At 46.6% G+C, this 21,516-nt stretch overlaps 1 protein-coding gene across 1 annotated transcript in view; it reads left to right on the forward strand.

Moving 5' to 3' along the window:
• The window catches only part of LOC135537066 (calcium-activated potassium channel subunit beta-4-like), a 117,793-nt gene extending 97,199 nt beyond the window's left edge, over positions 1-20,594 (forward strand). The window contains exons 2-3 of the mRNA XM_064963274.1: positions 1,021-1,148; positions 19,125-20,594. Coding sequence (XP_064819346.1) covers positions 1,021-1,148; positions 19,125-19,413 — 417 coding nt within the window. The 3' untranslated portion in view covers positions 19,414-20,594. The remainder of the gene's footprint in view (positions 1-1,020; positions 1,149-19,124) is intronic.
• The last annotated feature ends 922 nt before the right edge of the window (positions 20,595-21,516 follow it).

The following is a 21,516-nucleotide window of genomic DNA, read 5'->3' on the forward strand; positions in this document are numbered from 1 at the left end:
TTATGTCTGTTTGAATGTGTTTATGTCTGTGTGAATGTGTTTATGTCTGTGTGAATGTGTTTATGTCTGTGTGAATGTGTTTATGTCTGTTTGAATGTGTTTATGTCTGTGTGAATGTGTTTATGTCTGTTTGAATGTGTTTATGTCTGTGTGAATGTGTTTATGTCTGTTTGAATGTGTTTATGTCTGTGTGAATGTGTTTATGTCTGTGTGAATGTGTTTATGTCTGTGTGAATGTGTTTATGTCTGTTTGAATGTGTTTATGTCTGTGTGAATGTGTTTATGTCACGATCAGTGGAGGCTGCTGAGGGGAGGATGACTCATATTAATGGCTGGAATGGAGTCAATGGAACGGTATCAACCACAGGGAAACTAGGTGTTTGATGTGTTTGATACCCTATGTCTTGATGCATTACATTATGGCTAGTAGCACTGTATAACACTCTCTCTCTCTCCCTCTTCCTCTCCTCCTCTCTCTCTCCCTCTTCCTCTCTCCCTCCCTCTCCCTCTCCTCCTCTCTCTCTCTTTCTTTATCTCTCTCCCTCTCTCGCTCTCTCCCTTCCTCTCCTCCTCTCTCTCTCTTTCTTTCTCTCTCTCCCTCCCTCCCTCTCCCTCCCTTCCTCTCTTTCTCTCTCCCTCTCCCTCCCTCTCCTCCTCTCTCTCTCTTTCTTTCTCTCTCTCCCTCTCTCTCCCTCCCTGCCTCTCTCTCTCTCTCTTTCTCTCTCCCTCTCTCGCTCTCTCCCTTCCTCTCCTCCTCTCTCTCTCTTTCTTTCTCTCTCTCCTTCCCTCTCCCTCTCCCTCCCTACCTCTCTCTCTCTCTTTCTCTCTCTCTCTCCCACCCTCCCTCTCCCTCTCTCCCTCTTCCTCTCCTCCTCTCTCTCTTTCTCTCTTTCTTTCTCTCTCTCTCTCTCCCTCCCTCCCTCTCCCTCCCCTCCTCTCTCTCTCTCTCTCTCTCTCTCTCTCTCTCTCTCTCTCTCTCTCTCTCTCACTCTCTCTCTCTCTCTCTCTCTCTCTGTCCAGTGCTCGTACGTTCCTCCATGTGAGAGGGACAACCAGAAGAACAAGGATAACGTTCTGTGGTGGGAGGACTACTGGACTAAAGAGGTCAGCTCCCAATCCTTTACCTGTTTCTTCAACCAGCAGAGAAGGTAAGACCCTCCCCTAAACCCTACCGCTAGCCCCTCCCCTACCACTAGCCCCTCCCTTAACCCTAAACCCTACTATTAGACCCTCCCCTAACCCTAAACCCTACCACTAGCCCCTCCCCAACCCTAAACTCTACTATTAGACCTTCCCCTATCCCTAAACCCTACCCTAGCCCCTCCCCTAACCCTACCACTAGCCCCTCCCTTAACCCTCCCCTAGCCACTTCCCTAACCCTACCACTAGCCCCTCCCCTAACCCTACCACTAGCCCCTCCCCTAACCCTACCACTAGCCCCTCCTGTAACCCTAAACCCTACTATTAGACCCTCCCCTCCCCTAAACCTTACCACTAGCCCCTCCCTTAACACAAACCCTACCACTAGCCCCTCCTCTACCGTTAGCTCCTCTCCTACCATGTCAGAATTCCATCGTTTGAGAGGTGAGACCCCTCCTCCCCACCCCCATGTCACTCATACTGAGAAGAATGAGACAATACATCAACAATCATGTTCACGTCCTTCCTGCTCACTTCCTTCCTGCTCACTTCCTTCCTGCTCACTTCCTTCCTGCTCACATTCTTCCTGCTCACTTCCTTCCTGCTCACTTCCTTCCTGCTCACGTCCTTCCTGCTCACGTCCTTCCTGCTCACGTCCTTCCTGCTCACTTCCTTCCTTCTCACGTCCTTCCTGCTCACGTCCTTCCTGCTCACGTCCTTCCCTAATACAACAATATAAGTATTCTGTCTTCTGAGAGGTGAGCCCCTCCCCTACCACTCCCACTGATGGGAGCATACATCAATGACAATTTAATAAAGCAGAATACAACAATGTTAGAATTCCATCTTCTGAGAGGTGACAGAGACCTACCTTCCCTGCTCTCATTCTGATTACAATAACCCTCTCTCAAGACATGTCTCACACCGAGTTTAATACAGGAGGATTTGTCAATTCAGGAAGTGAAATCCAATTCCAACCGAGAGAAGCTGAATCCCGGTGCTTCTCTCAACCACCACAGAAGAAGTGTCTACAGTACTTTGTCAACCCACAATACATGTTGCCACGCTCCCTGGTTATACAGCAGCACCTTCAGAGCTGTCACGAGACCAAACACGTGTTCGCTGAAGTATGACACAAACACTTTTTTTCCTCAAAAGAGATTCTAGAGATTTGAGACCCGTCCGGGCAAACTGGAAGATGGATTGTTTGTCAGGACAGGCTCAGCCTGCCGTCTCTTTTAGGGTGAAGCAGTGAGAACCAGATGGCCAAGGTGTAAAAATGTCATGTGGCCGCCTTTCAAAAACCCTCTCTGTTCTTTTTCAACTAACTATTGCTATTTTCACGTGTAATATGTTCCTGCAGTAAGTCTTAACTCTTAACATAACTTACATTCGACAAAGCCAATATGGCAAAGACAGTAGCAGGACAGGCAGTGAAGTCACAAGATGCATCTGGTCGTCAGCTGTGTGGTGATGGGAGAGTCTGTCGCCTGATGTGGATCCATTTCCTGTGGGGCAGGACGTGACATGTTCATGTACTGTAGGGAGTAGTCTGAGAACACCACTTATCAACACTTATCCGTGGCCAATCATCCCTGCAGTGGCTATTTTTGGAGGCCCATTGGATCTTGTTGAGAAAGTGTGACTCAAGGAATCAACGCGTACTGTTGCAGACCGTGTGGGTCTCATGGTACACCTGGGGCCTGGTACACCTGGTACACCTGGGGCCTGGTATACCTGGTACACCTGGGGCCTGGTACACCTGGTACACCTGGGGCCTGGTACACCTGGTACACCTGGGGACTGGTACACCTGGTACAACTGGGGCCTGGTACAACTGGGGCCTGGTACACCTGGTACACCTGGGGCCTGGTACACCTGGTACACCTGGGGCCTGGTACACCTGGGGCCTGGTACACCTGGGGCCTGGTACACCTGGTACACCTGGGGCTTGTATCCAAGACACTCTTCTTTATTTAACTCCGCAAGTCAGTTCAGAACAACTTCTTATTTACAATGACGGCCTAATCCCGAACGACGCTGGGCCAATTGTGCGCCGCTCTATGGGACTCGCAATCACGGCCGGTTGTTATACAGCCTGAAATCGAACCAGGGTCTGTAGTGACTAAAATGCAGTGCCTTATAGACCGCTGCGCAACTCGGGAGCCCTCCACCTCTTGAGTTGGGCCTTTTGTTCATCTGGGCAGTTCATTGTATTGTAGATTTCCCTTGTCGCAATGCCAGTGTTTTTCTCCCATCACCAGTAAACTCTAAGATTGATTGAAATAAATGCAAAGTGTAACGTATGTTTATAACTGAAATGGTACACGGATAGTGTTCAGAGGCCTGTGAACTCCTCAGCAGAGTTGACTCTGTCCTACATTCCCTCTAGTCCAGTGTTCAGTTGGCTGACACTGGGCTGTGTCTTCTGCTGCAGTCTACACTACACTACTGTGTGCTGCTGTATAGTGCTGTGTACTGCTGTATGGCTGCTGCAGTGTTGGCCTAAGTGGGCCCCTCCAGACCACTGCTTACCCCAAAACAGCCTGATTCAGACCATTTTATTTATATATCATCTAAAATATGTACATATTTTAACTCAATACCCGTTCCAATTCTTAGTTTGCATGCAAGCTGTTCGCAAGTAAAGTTTTAATGTAATAAAGAAGCAGAAAGGCGAGTGGATAATGTTATTGAACATTTTATATCCAGCTCCTGCTTTGTGATCTTTTGCTATTTGGGATAATTATTACTTTTTCACACTTTGTTAACTGGAACATAAAGAGTATGAATCACCCCATGAAACAACAATAAAATCCTATTGCTGTATATCTGTATCCACCTCATCCCTGGCGTCTGTTTTCTATCTTATAAATATTCCTCTTGACGTAATCAGTCTGTATTTACTCTTGTAACCAGATGCTCTGATTATACGCCTGACAATTACTGTTAGAAACATCCCCTCATTCAGAGGTATCATCAACCCCCCTTCATTCAGAGGTATCATCAACCCCCTTCATTCAGAGGTATCATCAACTCCCCTTCATTCAGAGGTATCATCAACTCCCTTCATTCAGAGGTATCATCAACTCCCCTCATTCAGAGGTATCATCAACTCCCCTAATTCAGAGGTATCATCAACCCCCTTCATTCAGAGATATCATCAACATCCCCTCATTCAGAGGTATCATCAACTCCCCTTCATTCAGAGGTATCATCAACTCCTCATTCAGAGGTATCATCAACTCCCCTTCATTCAGAGGTATCATCAACTCCCCTCATTCAGAGGTATCATCAACTCCCCTCATTCAGAGGTATCATCAACATCCCCTCATTCAGAGGTATCATCAACTCCCCTTCATTTAGAGGTATCATCAACTCCCCTTCATTCAGAGGTATCATCAACTCCCCTTCATTCAGAGGTATCATCAACTCCCCTTCATTTAGAGGTATCATCAACTCCCCTCATTCAGAGGTATCATCAACTCCCCTTCATTCAGAGGTATCATCAACTCCCCTTCATTCAGAGGTATCATCAACATCCCCTCATTCAGAGGTATCATCAACCCCCTTCATTCAGAGGTATCATCAACTCCCTTCATTCAGAGGTATCATCAACATCCCCTCATTCAGAGGTATCATCAACCCCCTTCATTTAGAGGTATCATCAACTCCCTTCATTCAGAGGTATCATCAACATCCCCTCATTCAGAGGTATCATCAACCCCCTTCATTTAGAGGTATCATCAACTCCCTTCATTCAGAGGTATCATCAACATCCCCTTCATTCAGAGGTATCATCAACTCCCCTTCATTCAGAGGTATCATCAACTCCCCTTCATTCAGAGGTATCATCAACCCCCCTTCATTTAGAGGTATCATCAACTCCCCTCATTCAGAGGTATCATCAACTCCCCTTCATTTAGAGGTATCATCAACTCCCCTCATTCAGAGGTATCATCAACTCCCCTTCATTTAGAGGTATCATCAACTCCCCTCATTCAGAGGTATCATCAACTCCCCTTCATTCAGAGGTATCATCAACTCCCTTCATTCAGAGGTATCATCAACTCCCCTTCATTCAGAGGTATCATCAACTCCCTTCATTCAGAGGTATCATCAACATCCCCTCATTCAGAGGTATCATCAACTCCCCTTCATTCAGAGGTATCATCAACTCCCCTTCATTCAGAGGTATCATCAACATCCCCTCATTCAGAGATACCATCAACTCCCCTTCATTCAGAGGTATCATCAACATCCCCTTCATTCAGAGGTATCATCAACTCCCCTTCATTCAGAGGTATCATCAACTCCCCTCATTCAGAGGTATCATCAACTCCCCTTCATTCAGAGGTATCATCAACTCCCCTCATTCAGAGGTATCATCAACTCCCTTCATTCAGAGGTATCATCAACATCCCCTTCATTCAGAGGTATCATCAACTCCCCTTCATTCAGAGGTATCATCAACTCCCCTCATTCAGAGGTATCATCAACTCCCCTCATTCAGAGGTATTATCAACTCCCCTTCATTCAGAGGTATCAACTCCCCTTCATTCAGAGGTATCATCAACTCCCCTCATTCAGAGGTATCATCAACTCCCCTCATTCAGAGGTATCATCAACTCCCCTTCATTCAGAGGTATCATCAACTCCACTTCATTCAGAGGTATCATCAACTCCCCTCATTCAGAGGTATCATCAACTCCCCTCATTCAGAGATATCATCAACATCCCCTCATTCAGAGGTATCATCAACTCCCCTTCATTCAGAGGTATCATCAACTCCCCTTCATTCAGAGGTATCATCAACTCCCCTCATTCAGAGGTATCATCAACTCCCCTTCATTCAGAGGTATCATCAACTCCTCTCATTCAGAGGTATCATCAACATCCCCTCATTCAGAGGTATCATCAACTCCCCTCATTCAGAGGTATCATCAACTCCCTTCATTCAGAGGTATCATCAACTCCCTTCATTCAGAGGTATCATCAACTCCCCTTCATTCAGAGGTATCATCAACTCCCCTCATTCAGAGGTATCATCAACTCCCCTTCATTCAGAGGTATCATCAACTCCCCTTCATTCAGAGGTATCATCAACATCCCCTCATTCAGAGGTATCATCAACCCCCTTCATTCAGAGGTATCATCAACTCCCTTCATTCAGAGGTATCATCAACCCCCCTCATTCAGAGGTATCAACTCCCCTTCATTCAGAGGTATCATCAACTCCCCTCATTCAGAGGTATCATCAACTCTCCTCATTCAGAGGTATCAACTCCCCTTCATTCAGAGGTATCATCAACTCCCCTCATTCAGAGGTATCATCAACTCCCCTTCATTCAGAGGTATCATCAACTCCCCTCATTCAGAGGTATCATCAACTCTCCTCATTCAGAGGTATCAACTCCCCTCATTCAGAGGTATCATCAACCCCCTTCATTCAGAGGTATCATCAACTCCCCTTCATTCAGAGGTATCATCAACCCCCTTCATTCAGAGGTATCATCAACTCCCCTTCATTCAGAGGTATCATCAACATTGATTGTAGTGGCTTCCTTTCGTCTTTACCATAGCCACTGCCCAAGCCTGAAGCGGGGTTGTTTGGTACGCATACAGTCCACACTCAAGGTTTCCCAAACGGCCAAACATTCGATGACATCCAGGGATATGGTGCAACAAAAATGTTTATTCTTCTTATATCTAACAAATAAATTATTCTCCAATCAACTTAAAGCAGAGAATACTTGATATGGAAAATACATATTATGACCTGTCTGTATGTATGTTTGTATGTATGGATGTATGTATGGATGTATGGATGTATGGTCAAAAAACTATACCGCTCCCGCATCTAGCAAGGACTCCCTCTCCCGAAGGCCCAACTTCCTGCCTTTATCCTAACACACTTACCACAATACAATGAATAGGCAAGAGGGGGGGACAAAAACTGAGTTACACAAACAACAAATGAATATATCTCAAATCAGGTAAATATAAATCATAATGGTACGTACCTAATATTTCATCATTTACATTAATATTTAATATATTTACACAAATATACATGGAGCTCCATATGTTCAGTCTTTTACGCAAATATGTCCAAATCGGCTCTAACATACCGGCCCCTAATTGTTGACTGCACTGAATGCATAACAATTACTTAATATTCAGACATAGAGCCAATACACAACATTCTATACCAGAGCACTATTACAGTTGATAGCTATATACAAGTATACAAGGTGCCATATAGAAAAATAGTCCATAGATCTCAGTCTGAGTTGAAGTGTAAAGGTGTTCAACTTCCAAAAATGTCAAGAGTTTGACGTCCAAAAATGTATGACATCAAAGAATGTAAGAGTACGACATCAAGAATCAGAGGTGCACGTGATTCTAAGATGGAGCACTGTGTGTGTGTGTTTCACTCAGTCGCCTCAAGGAGCAGACAGAGTTTATTGATAGGTCTCTGTAAGATATTGGTCTTAGTCTTAACCATGACGCTCCGGACAAGACCTTTGGCCCCTGGCAAGGCCTCCACCACACGCCCCATTAGCCAGGAGTTCCTTGGGGCGGTGTCATCGACGATGACCACGAGGTCACCAGGACTGAAGTTTCTCTTAGTTTTGTTTCACTTGTTCCGCTCCTGCATAAGTGGAAGATACTCCCTGATCCATCTCTTCCAGAAGAGGTCAGCGATATATTGTACTTGCTTCCATCTCCTTAGTGTGTATAAGTCGCTTCTCTGGAATAGTCCTGGTGGCAGGACTGGCTTAGCTTTCAGATGAAGCAGATGGTTCGGAGTCAGGGTTCTAAATCATTAGGGTCATTTGTTACAGTAGTGATTGGTCTGTCGTTCATAATCGCCTCAACTTCACACAAGGCGGTCTGCAAAGCCTCATCATCCAGTACTTGCTCTTTAAGGACTGAATAGAGGATCTTTTTCACCAGTCGGATCAACCTCTCCCATACCCCCCCATGGTGGGCTCCAGAGGGAGGGTTGAATGACCATGTCACTCCTTCCTTCAGTAATTCATTTTGAATCTTGCTGTGATCCAGCGCTTTCATAGCTTCCCCTAGCTCTCTGTGTGTTCCAACAAAGTTGGTGCCATTGTCTGTTCTGATACTTGTTACTGGGCCCCTTCGACAGATAAACCTGCGCAGGGCATTGATGCAGGAATCAGTTTCCAGATAACTAGCAACTTCTAGATGGACAGCTCGACTCACAAGGCAAGTAAAGATCACACCATACCGCTTCACATGAACGCGGCCTCGCTTCACCTCTATGGGGCCGAAGTAATCTATGCCCACATGGGTGAAAGGCGGCAAATCAGGTGACACCCGATCTTGTGGAAGGTCGGCCATCTTCTGTTCTCCAGCTCTAGCTTGCATCCGCCTGCAAAAGACACAGCTCTTAAGGATCTTCCTTGCTAAAGAGTTGGCACAGGGAATCCAACATCGCTGGCGAAGTCTAGAAAGCATGTGACCTCTCCCAGAGTGGCCAACCTGCTCATGGATATGGAGTAAGATCAGTCTAGAGATGTAGGAGTCTTTTGGAAGGATCATAGGATTCTTTAGTTCCGTAGGCATAGCAGCTTTGCTTAACCTTCCTCCTACTCTCAGAATGCCATTGTCAACAATTGGACCAAGCTTACAGATTGAGCCACTTCTCTTGGCACATTGTTTTCCTTTCACAACTAGTGCAATTTCTTGTTTAAAGTGCTGTCGTTGTTCAAATCGGATGATGACCTTTTCTGCTTCATCTAGGTCATCCACAGACAGACTTTCTTTTCCAAACGTCAGTTTGAACTTGTCAATTTGTTCCTTCAGTGAGTTTGTCAGACTCTGATCTGGATCAGTTTGAGAGAGAATTTTCCTTTTCTGGCTTAACTGTAGAAGACGTTTCTTCAGTTTCAGCATCCAGGCAACTGCTTTCTTCAAGCTGTTCCATGTTGAATAGTACTCAATCAGTTTGCTGGTTGGACTCTTTTCTTCCACACTTGTACTGTTTACGATTACGTCTTCCCTCACCTCTGGATCATCCGGAGGGATGGAGTTAAGCTCCTCGGGGACTTTCTGCCATTGAGTTTCTGGTTTCTCCAGGAATTCTGGTCCATTGCACCATCTCTTTGAGTTCAGGAACATTTCAACATGTAATCCTCTTGAGGCATCATCGGCTGGGTTATGTTTGGAGTTCAAATACCTCCACTGTTTTGCTTTCGATAGGTCACGGATCATAGCAACCCTATTAGCCACAAAGGTATGGAATCTCTTGGTATCATTACGGATGTATTTTAGCACAGACTGGCTGTCAGTCCAAAAAGTTGACTCCTCAAGTTCAATCTGGAGCTCCAACCTTAACATCCTGTCCACTCGCGCTGCCAATGTTGCTGCAGCAAGTTCCAGTCTGGGGATTGTCATCTGCTTGAGTGGAGTCACCCTTGATTTCCCCAGGATGAATGCAATGTGAACCTTTTCCGTACCGTTTGTGAACCTAAGGTAGCTTGCCGTGCCATAACCTTGTTCACTTGCATCACCGAAGTGATGCAGCTGTGCCGTCATGACTTGACCAAAGTTCTCAGGCTTCATACACCTGTCTATCTGGAATCTGGAGAGCTGGTCCAGCTCTGAGAGCCATTTCTGCCATGAAATAGAGTGTTCTTCAGGGATGACTTCGTCCCATCCACACTTTAGCTTGCAGAGCACTTGAAGAATTTGCTTTGCCTTTAATACAAATGGGGCGAGGAAACCTAATGGATCATAAATAGAGCTGACAGTTGAGAGAATACCTCTTCTTGTAAGGGGTCTGTTCTTGACAGTGACCCGGAAGGTAAATGCATCTCTTTCAATGTTCCATCGGATTCCAAGTGCTCTTTCAACAGGCAGCTTTTCTCTGTCCAGGTCCAATTCCTTTATCTGCTTGGCTTTGTGTTCATCAGGGATAGAAGCCAGCACAGTGCGGCTGTTGCTGACCCACTTGGTCAATTTGAACCCACCCTGAGAGCACACAACCCTGAGGTTTTTTGTGAGGGCTATGGCTTGTTCTTCTGTGGCCACTGACTTGAGGCAGTCATCAACATAGAAGTTGGACTTGACTGTTTGAATCACCTCTTCATTGTACCTCTCACAGTTGTCTTCTGCAGTCTTTCGCAGTGCAAAGTTTGCACAACTTGGAGAGGATATAGCACCGAAAAGATGAACCTTCATTCTGTACTCCTCCAATCTTTTGTTAGTATCACCGTCCGGCCACCATAGGAATCGCAGGAAGTCTAAGTAATCTTCATGGACACGTACTTGATGGAACATTCCTTCGATGTCTGCCATCATGGCAATGTGCTCTTGCCGAAATCTTAGCAAGACTCCTATAAGCGTGTTTGCCAGGTCAGGGCCTTGAAGGAGTTCACTGTTAAGAGATGTACCTTTATAGTATGATGAACAGTCAAACACTACTCGTATCGTTCCTTTGCGCTTATGGTGAACGCCATGGTGTGGTATGTACCATACCTTGCCTTTCTCTGAGGAGCTGTTCTTGTGGTACCTTCTCGGCGTAACCTTTTGTTATCATCTCTTCCATGAAGCCTTTGTACTCTGCAGCGTAACCTTTGTCCTTCTTGAACTTCCTGATAATATTTAGAGCCCGCTGCTTTGCCATGTCACGATTGTTTGGCAGGACTACATATTTTTTGCGAAAGGGCAACGGTAAGTAGTAGTGATGGTCTTTGAGGGTTATGGAGCTTGATACGATCTCCATAAACCTACGATCCTCAGCTGACATCTCACTTTTCTCTTCATACCCTCTCTCAGGGAAGTCATGGTTGTACTGATTTACAAGAAGAACCCCAGGTCGGCCATTGAGATACGATTGGCCATCACCGTAGGATGCCCAGATTCTTCTGCCATGGTACAATTGTTAAGAGGACCGTTCATCACCCATCCAAAGAGGGTTTTCACTGCATACGGTCCGTTGCCTTGACTATTTATGATTTTCCAGGGTTCCATTGCCTTTGGAGCATTTACGCCAATCAGGAGTTCGACGTCGGCGTCAATTTCCTTCAACTGAACCTCTTTCAGGTATGGCCACCTTTTGAGATCTTTCTGAGTGGGAATATTTTCTCTTGTCACTGGGATCTTATTTTGGGTGTAGACCTTTGGTAATGCAAGAAATGTGTCACCTTCCACATTGCCAATCTCTAATCCAGATATCTCAAAGCTCTTGGTAGGACTCTCCTGCCCCATTGTGCGTAGCAGAATTTCAGTCTCACTGCCTTTAGCTTGCAACTGCCTCATGAGTCTCTCCGTACAAAATGTTGCTGAGCTACCAGAATCGAGAAATGCATAGGTTAACGTAGACCTGCTTCCATTTGCCATCTTTACTTGAACTGGCACAATCGCAAGTGCACAATCTGTACCGGCCCCGGTATCTTCACCAGCTTCCAGTGAAACAAGAGCACTGCTGACAGTCTCCTCCCGCTTTACTGCTGCACCCCTCGTATCGGCCTTCAGAGATCTAAATCTCTCTTCCTTCAATGTGCAGGATCGTGGGGTGCTTTCTTTGACATTTCTGACAGGTCATCCTTCTTTTACATTCTTTGCTTAAGTGTCCTCTCATCAAACAGCCAAAACAAAGGCCTTTTGATCTCAGAAACTCAACCTTGGCTTCGTGTGGCTGTGCCTTCACCTGTTGGCAGTCGACCAGGAAATGCTCACCAGCGCAAAATACACATGAGATACTGGGAGAATAAGAAGGGTAGGTGCCTGGTTTCTTGACTTTGAATGTTTGTTCTTTTAGAGGTTTTTCAGGGTCACAATCTGCCACTACAGCTACTGCAGTGGCAAAGCTGCTTCCCTACTCTTGGACTTGAACTGCTGCTTAAAGTCAGCTTCTGTTTTGGTTTTAAAAACCTTTTGTTGATCAGGGGATCTTGGATATCTCCGTACAAAGGATCCTGCAGTATTTTGGCCTGTTTTTCCATGAATGTCACAAGGTCACTGAACTGGGCCCTCAGGTGGCTTCTCTCTAAAATATCACATGCCGTAGACCTCCATTTTCCCCTTAGTTTGTAGGGAAGTTTTGACATGATCAACTTTATGTTGGAGGGAAGATTAAGCTCTTCCATGTTCTGTAGGTCTTGCATAGCGTTACAGCATCCTCTAAGATAGAGTGCATAGCCACCTAGTCCCTTTCCATCATCCGGTTTGATGTTTGTCCAGTTCCAAGCTTTTTCCATGTAAGCAGTGGTGACTTTGATTTCATTGCCAAAGTGTTCCTTTAACAACCTCTTAGCCTCTGCATATCCTCTTCTGGCTTCCATATGCAGACAACTACGGACCAGATCCTTCGGCTGACCAGAGGTGTACTGTTCCAGGTAATAGAGCCTATCCTGGTGACTGCTGGTCTTATCTTCTATACCATGCTCAAATGCACGCATAAATGGCCTAAAGTTTAGAGGATCACCGTCAAACATAGGTATCTCCCTAACAGGGAGTGTGGCCTGTTTGTGCTGTAGTACAAGGAGGTCAGCAATTTCATTCTGCCTTTGCATGACAGTAGAGAGGTTATCATGGCTGATACCCGCAGTGTTGATTCCGTGTTGATTGCTAGACCTTGATGTTGGCTGCTGAAGGGTGTGGTTTATGGCTGTTTTCTGAATAGGTTTTGATGGCTTTGTGGTCGGTTGTAAAACTCTTTGTAGCGGGGTCTTTGGAACTGCACCTAATGCAGCAAACTCAACAGGTGATGGTTCAGGTTCCTTATAGACCTCGGGTTCCTGGTTCTCAAAGTAAGAGTTCATTCCATCTTCTTGGCTTAGAAAATGGGCTGCCACAACATGGGATTGAGAAGTTGAGTCACTCTCCAGGACCTTCAGTTTGGCATTATATGCTGCTATGTCCGTTTCCAGTGCCATTTTTTCCATCCTAACATTCAGTTGAGCTTTCTGTTGTTCCAGTTGAGCTTTCTCCAGTTCCAATGCATGCTTGTCCTGTAATGATGCTTGGCGAGCTAGTAGAGCTGCTCGTTCTGCTTCAGCTTTTAGGCGTGCAGAGGACACTGAGGAAGCAGTCTTAGAATACTTTGTTTTACTTGATGTTTTTGACACATTGGAAATGCTGTCATGTGGTTCAATGAGCGTTTGTGGCTCAATTTCAGCTTTTTTCCATATTTCCACCTCTTTCAGGAAATGTTCATAAGTTCTCATTCTTGGTTGATAATAGTTAATGCTCTCCTGTTCGTGTTCCTCCTCTGTGACCAGCTCTAGCACAGAATCATGAGCATTCTTAAAGTCATTGAGAACAGCATGAAATGCTTCAAGACTCTCATCCACAGTTTCAATGTTTCCTCCATCAACAAGAAGGGCTTTTATTTCATTCATTTTACGTGTACACACTCCAAGTTTGCCTCTCCGGGCTGCATAGAGTGCATTTAGATGCTCCTCTGCCCTCTCCAGTGGAGTCTTATTTGGGATTTCATCCTCCATCATTCACTTTTAGTTCACTCAATTTACAATGACACAGTTGTTGGTTTTTGATTGTTAAACGTAATGCCCCTTTAGACCTCCTTTAATGCTTTAAAACAGTCCTCCATTTCAGCATATTGACCCATTTTGAATTGCACATGTGCAAGTTCGGCATTTTATATGCGTTTTAAACATTTCATCCCATTATCAGTTGTCCCTTTAATGAAGTTTAAACACACAGTTGGCTTTAGATCCTTAGTTTGCATTCGTTGCATTGCATTTACACGCGAGGCCAAATATTAGACATAAGATTAACCTACATTGTGCGTAGGATCTCAGTGTTACCCAAACTTAAACTTCTTAATTGTTTTCACAACGCTGTGTTTTGAATTCCATTCCCAAGTTGATCAAACATTCCAATTAAAAGCACGTTTGCGCTTCCATAATATGCATGATCAAACGATCGCATTGAACAGGGCAGCTCATTCATTCGCAGTGGTTACTCACGGCTGGCGAATTCTAGGAGTTCAAATCCTTCCAAGCGAGCTGTCCTTGCGATCCGAATGCAATTACAAATACAACAATATCCAGCGTGTGTCCGAACCGGAGATTTCCTTCCGATAGTAATCCTTCACGGAGTTTTTTGACTTGATTGTAGTGGCTTCCTTTCGTCTTTACCATAGCCACTGCCCAAGCCTGAAGCGGGGTTGTTTGGTACGCATACAGTCCACACTCAAGGTTTCCCAAACGGCCAAACATTCGATGACATCCAGGGATATGGTGCAACAAAAATGTTTATTCTTCTTATATCTAACAAATAAATTATTCTCCAATCAACTTAAAGCAGAGAATACTTGATATGGAAAATACATATTATGACCTGTCTGTATGTATGTTTGTATGTATGGATGTATGTATGGATGTATGGTCAAAAAACTATACCGCTCCCGCATCTAGCAAGGACTCCCTCTCCCGAAGGCCCAACTTCCTGCCTTTATCCTAACACACTTACCACAATACAATGAATAGGCAAGAGGGAGGGACAAAAACTGAGTTACACAAACAACAAATGAATATATCTCAAATCAGGTAAATATAAATCATAATGGTACGTACCTAATATTTCATCATTTACATTAATATTTAATATATTTACACAAATATACATGGAGCTCCATATGTTCAGTCTTTTACGCAAATATGTCCAAATCGGCTCTAACATCCCCTCATTCAGAGGTATCATCAACTCCCCTCATTCAGAGATATCATCAACTCCCCTCATTCAGAGGTATCATCAACATCCCTTCATTCAGAGGTATCATCAACATCCCCTCATTCAGAGGTATCATCAACTCCCCTTCATTCAGAGGTATCATCAACTCCCCTTCATTCAGAGGTATCATCAACTCCCCTTCATTCAGAGGTATCATCAACTCCCCTCATTCAGAGGTATCATCAACATCCCCTCATTCAGAGGTATCATCAACCCTCCTCATTCAGAGGTATCATCAACATCCCCTCATTCAGAGGTATCATCAACCCTCCTCATTCAGAGGTATCATCAACTCCCCTCATTCAGAGGTATCATCAACTCCCCTTCATTCAGAGGTATCATCAACTCCCCTCATTCAGAGGTATCATCAACTCCCCTTCATTCAGAGGTATCATCAACTCCCCTTCATTCAGAGGTATCATCAACTCCCCTTCATTCAGAGGTATCATCAACCCCCCTCATTCAGAGGTATCATCAACTCCCTTCATTCAGAGGTATCATCAACTCCCCTTCATTCAGAGGTATCATCAACTCCCCTTCATTCAGAGGTATCATCAACTCCCCTTCATTCAGAGGTATCATCAACTCCCCTCATTCAGAGGTATCATCAACTCCCCTCATTCAGAGGTATCATCAACTCCCCTCATTCAGAGGTATCATCAACTACCCTCATTCAGAGGTATCATCAACTCCCCTTCATTCAGAGGTATCATCAACTCCCTTTCATTCAGAGGTATCATCAACTCCCTTCATTTAGAGGTATCATCAACTCCCTTTCATTCAGAGGTATCATCAACTCCCTTCATTTAGAGGTATCATCAACTCCCTTCATTCAGAGGTATCATCAACTCCCCTCATTCAGAGGTATCATCAACTCCCCTTCATTCAGAGGTATCATCAACTCCCCTTCATTCAGAGATATCATCAACTCCCCTTCATTCAGATGTATCATCAACTCCCCTTCATTCAGAGGTATCATCAACTCCCCTTCATTCAGAGGTATCATCAACTCCCCTTCATTCAGAGATATCATCAACTCCCCTTCATTCAGAGGTATCATCAACTCCCCTTCATTCAGAGGTATCATCAACTCCCCTTCATTCAGAGGTATCATCAACTCCCCTCATTCAGAGGTATCATCAACTCCCCTCATTCAGAGGTATCATCAACTCCCCTCATTCAGAGGTATCATCAACTCCCCTCATTCAGAGGTATCATCAACTCCCCTTCATTCAGAGGTATCATCAACTCCCTTCATTCAGAGGTATCATCAACTCCCCTCATTCAGAGGTAACCCTCTGTTCCCCTGAACAAGGCAGTTAACCCACTGTTCCCCTGAACAAGGCAGTTAACCCACTGTTCCCCTGAACAAGGCAGTTCACCCACCGTTCCCCTGAACAAGGCAGTTAACCCACTATTCCCCTGAACAAGGCAGTTAACCCACTGTTCCCCTGAACAAGGCAGTTCACCCACCGTTCCCCTGAACAAGGCAGTTCACCCACTGTTCCCCTGAACAAGGCAGTTCACCCACCGTTCCCCTGAACAAGGCAGTTCACCCACTGTTCCTCGTGGATGTGGATAAAAGCAGCAGATTCAGAGGGGTTAAATGCTGAAGACACATTTCAGTTAAATACATTTCAGTTGGACGACTGACCAGGTCGTTCCCTAAACGAGGGGATAATGTTATTAGTCCTTCACACATGATGCAGCGTTTCTCTTCATCTGTTCTGTATCGTCCCCTGTTCTCTGGCTACATCCAGGCTTTCAGTTTGTTCAAAGCTGTGCCCTCAATTCCCCCTCCTGACCTCCATCTCCCTTCATCCTGCCCTTGTCTCTTAGTATCTATCTGTCTGTCTGCTCATCTCCCTTCACCCTGCCCTTGTCTTTTAGTATCTGTCTGTCTGCTGATCTCCCTTCAACCCTGCCCTTGTCTTTTAGTATCTGTCTGTCTGCTGATCTCCCTTCAACCCTGCCCTTGTCTTTTAGTATCTGTCTGTCTGCTGAACTCCCTTCAACCCTACCCTTGTCTCTTAGTATCTATCTGTCTGTCTGCTCATCTCCCTTCAACCCTGCCCTTGTCTTTTAGTATCTGTCTGTCTGCTGATCTCCCTTCAACCCTGCCCTTGTCTCTTAGTATCTATCTCTGTCTGCTCATCTGCCTTCAACCCTGCCCTTGTCTCTTAGTATCTATCTGTCTGTCTGCTCATCTCCCTTCACCCTGCCCTTGTCTTTTAGTATCTGTCTGTCTGCTCATCTCCCTTCAACCCTGCCCTTGTCTCTTAGTATCTATCTGTCTGTCTGCTCATCTCCCTTCACCCTGCCCTTGTCTTTTAGTATCTGTCTGTCTGCTCATCTCCCTTCAACCCTGCCCTTGTCTCTTAGTATCTATCTGTCTGTCTGCTCATCTCCCTTCAACCCTGCCCTTGTCTCTTAGTATCTATCTGTCTGTCTGCTCATCTCCCTTCAACCCTGCCCTTGTCTCTTAGTATCTATCTGTCTGTCTGCTCATCTGCCTTCAACCCTGCCCTTGTCTTTTAGTATCTGTCTGTCTGCTCATCTCCCTTCATCCTGCCCTTGTCTCTTAGTATCTATCTATCTGTCTGCTCATCTCCCTTCAACCCTGCCCTTGTCCCTTAGTATCTATCTGTCTGTCTGTCTGCTCATCTCCCTTCAACCCTGCCCTTGTCTCTTAGTATCTATCTGTCTGTCTGCTCATCTTCCTTCATCCTGCCCTTGTCTCTTAGTATCTATCTATCTCCCTCCTCCTCCCTCCTCCCATCATCCTTCCTCCTCCCATCATCCTCCCTCCTCCAATCATCCTCCCTCCTCCCATCATCCTCCCTCCTCCCATCCTCCTCCCTCCTCCCATCATCCTTCCTCCTCCCATCATCCTCCCTCCTCCCATCATCCTCCCTCCTCCCATCGTCCTCCCTCCTTCCATCATCCTCCCTCCTTCCATCCTCCTCCCTCCTCCCATCATCCTCCCTCCTCTCATCATCCTCCCTCCTCCCATCATCCTCCCTCTTACCATCATTCTCCCTCCTCCCATCATCCTCCCTCCTCCCATCATCCTCCCTCCTTCCATCATCCTCCCTCCTTCCATCCTCCCTCCTTCCTCCCATCATCCTCCCTCCTCTCATCATCCTCCCTCCTCCCATCATCCTCCCTCCTCTCATCATCCTCCCTCCTCCCATCATCCTTCCTCCTCCCATCATCCTCCCTCCTTCCATCACCTCCCTCCTTCCATCATCCTCCCTCCTTCCATCATCCTCCCTCCTTCCATCATCCTCCCTCCTCCCATCATTCTCCCTCCTCCCATCATCCTCCCTCCTTCCATCATCCTCCCTCCTTCCATCATTCTCCCTCCTCCCATCATCCTCCCTCCTTCCATCATCCTCCCTCCTCCCATCATCCTCCTTCCTTCCATCATCCTCCCTCCTTCCATCCTCCTACCTCCTCCCATCATCCTCCCACCTCCCATCATCCTCCCTCCTCCCATCCTCCTTCCTCCTCCCATCATCCTCCCTCCTCCCATTATCCTCACTCCTCCCATCATCCTCCCTCCTCCCATCATTCTCCCTCCTCCCATCATCCTCCCTCCTTCCATCATCCTCCCTCCTCCCATCATCCTCCCTCCTCCCATCATCCTCCCTCCTTCCATCATCCTCCCTCCTCCCATCCTCCTCCCTCCTCCCATCATCCTCCCTCCTCTCATCATCCTCCCTCCTCTCATCATCCTCCCTCCTCCCATCATCCTCCCTCCTACCATCATTCTCCCTCCTCCCATCATCCTCCCTCCTCTCATCATCCTCCCTCCTCCCTCCATGTCTCTGTCTTTCTCCATCCCATCTTGCATTGCTGCCAGCTGTAGCTGTCTGCCATGTGCTCCTGATGTCTCTTCCCTCCTCCACCCCTCACCCTCCTTCAGAGAGTCGGTGCTAAATCACTCCTGTGGATAGAAACCTTCTTGTGGATCCTGACTTCTCTGCAACTAAGTGAAACGTGATGTACTTTGTCCCTGGATGGAATCCAGAATATATTTCTCCTAGATCATCAGACAAACCTTCACATTTAATGTTGATAGGTGACATTTGTGCTGCATTTAGTCTCTTTTCTGTCAGCACTGTAGTTCCCGATAGACAGAAATTGCTTTGCATTCTGTAAACACTCACCCCTTTCTTGTTGCCTTCTCATGCCCCCCTAACTTCCTACTCTTTTACCCCCTTGCCCTCTATCTCTCCCTGCAGGCCTGACGACGTACTGTGGCGGCGCTCCCACGACGCCAGCGTCCTCCTCCACTGCGTCCTGTGGCCCATGGTGAGCCTGCTGGTGGGTACCCTCATCGTCCTTCTCACCGTGTGCGCCCGCAGCCTGGCCGTGCGCGCCGAGGCCATCCAAAAGAGGAAGTGCTCGTACGAGCCTGCAGGCAACTCAGAGCAGGGCAAGATGCAGCCCAACACCAACACCGCCTCCTTCAGGACCCTGCCGATGTTCGCTGTCCCTGTCCGACGCAGAGACCGGGAACAGGAACACTAGATGGATGGATGATGACTGTGGTCTCAGTGGTGGCTGTTGTGTGATGAGGACCTCATAGAAGCGTGGAATGTTTGAACTTCCAATTATGACTGTTCTGAACACTCTCATTCCGCTGGACTGGACTCGAGGCTCATGCACCAGAAATGCTTGTCTGTCTTGTCTTGGTGTGTTTGTCTTGGTGTGTTTGTCTACTTGTGTAAGAGCCATTTTGTCAGTTCAACTCTCAGCTGGTGAGGGCCTTTTCTAATGCTATGTGTATTACAATGCGTTGGTTATGTCTATGAATAAGCAAAAATCCAAAAGGACAATGCCGCTTTCTGTCACTGGTCATGTTTTGGACAGGTCTGTGTTATGTGTTGAGTCTCTGTCTCTGTGCTGATTGTAATGTTGTTTGCGTTTACTTCACTAGATGAGCTCGGTCTCAAAGTTCAGAGTTCACTGACTTACAAACAGGACATGTCTGTTACCTTTGAACGATCTTTAACTAGACTCTTCATTACAAACCCCTGGTCGTGTGAAAGGAGGGATTGTGAGGGCGTCCCAGGCCAGGACCACCTGAGAAGAATCTTCAACACCAGTTACACAAAATGTCAGTGCTTTGTTCAGAGAGAATGCGGTGAAAGGAATTCTGGGAGAGTCCTAATCTCTGGGACGACAGAGCCAGAAGCAGACCTTGGTCTGATCACCCCCAGCATGATGTACGCTCTTCTTTAGGTGGTATTAGGAAGTGTTTAAATGCCTATCTTCCAGTTACTGTTCTTTAACACCCGGGCCACGATTTAAACAAATCGCAACAATGCGTTTATTACTTTTAAAGGCATATTACGGTTTGTTTTAATCCGGTTCCCCCTCTCTCTCCTCTCTGTACCACCTGCCTTTTACTAAACCTGTTTCTAACAAGGCTTCTTTAAGGCATCTGTCCAACTACAGCCAATCCAACCGCCATGGACGGAATATGTCTGTTGTTCATTTTCAGTTGGTTGCCGCAGGATATGCTTGAACCTATTAGGTCCCGATTCAATATGTAGACTGGGCTACGGACGGTTGGTCTGGGTTCAATATGTAGATTGGGCCATGGACGGTTGGTCTGGGTTCAATATGTAGACTGGGCCACGGACGGTTGGTCTGGGTTCAATATGTAGACTGGGCCACGGACGGTTGGTCTGGGTTCAATATGTAGACTGGGCCATGGACGGTTGGTCTGGGTTCAATATGTAGACTGGGCCACGGACGGTTGGTCTGGGTTCAATATGTAGACTGGGCCACGGACGGTTGGTCTGGGTTCAATATGTAGACTGGGCCACGGAGGTTTGGTCTGGGTTCAATATGTAGACTGGGCCACGGAGGTTTGGTCTGGATTCAATATGTAGACTGGGCCACGGACGGTTGGTCTGGGTTCAATATGTAGATTGGGCCACGGACGGTTGGTCTGGGTTCAATATGTAGACTGGGCCACAGACGGTTGGTCTGGGTTCAATATGTAGACTGGGCTACGGACGGTTGGTCTGGGTTCAATATGTAGACTGGGCCACGGACGGTTGGTCTGGGTTCAATATGTAGACTGGGCCACGGAGGTTTGGTCTGGGTTCAATATGTAGACTGGGCCACGGACGGTTGGTCCGGGTTCAATATGTAGACTGGGCTACGGACGGTTGGTCCGGGTTCAATATGTAGACTGGGCCACGGACGGTTGGTCCGGGTTCAATATGTAGGCTGGGCCACGGACGGTTGGTCTGGGTTCAATATGTAGACTGGGCCACGGACGGTTGGTCTGGGTTCAATATGTAGACTGGGCCACGGACGGTTGGTCTGGGTTCAATATGTAGACTGGGCCACGGACGGTTGGTCTGGGTTCAATATGTAGACTGGGCCACGGAGGTTTGGTCTGGGTTCAATATGTAGACTGGGCTACGGACGGTTGGTCCCGGTTCAATATGTAGACTGGGCCACGGACGGTTGGTCTGGGTTCAATATGTAGACTGGGCCACGGACGGTTGGTCTGGGTTCAATATGTAGACTGGGCCATGGACGGTTGGTCTGGGTTCAATATGTAGACTGGGCCACGGACGGTTGGTCTGGGTTCGATATGTAGACTGGGCCATG

This window comes from Oncorhynchus masou, unplaced genomic scaffold, assembly GCF_036934945.1.
Source record: "Oncorhynchus masou masou isolate Uvic2021 unplaced genomic scaffold, UVic_Omas_1.1 unplaced_scaffold_705, whole genome shotgun sequence".
Taxonomy (NCBI): Eukaryota; Metazoa; Chordata; class Actinopteri; order Salmoniformes; family Salmonidae; genus Oncorhynchus; species Oncorhynchus masou.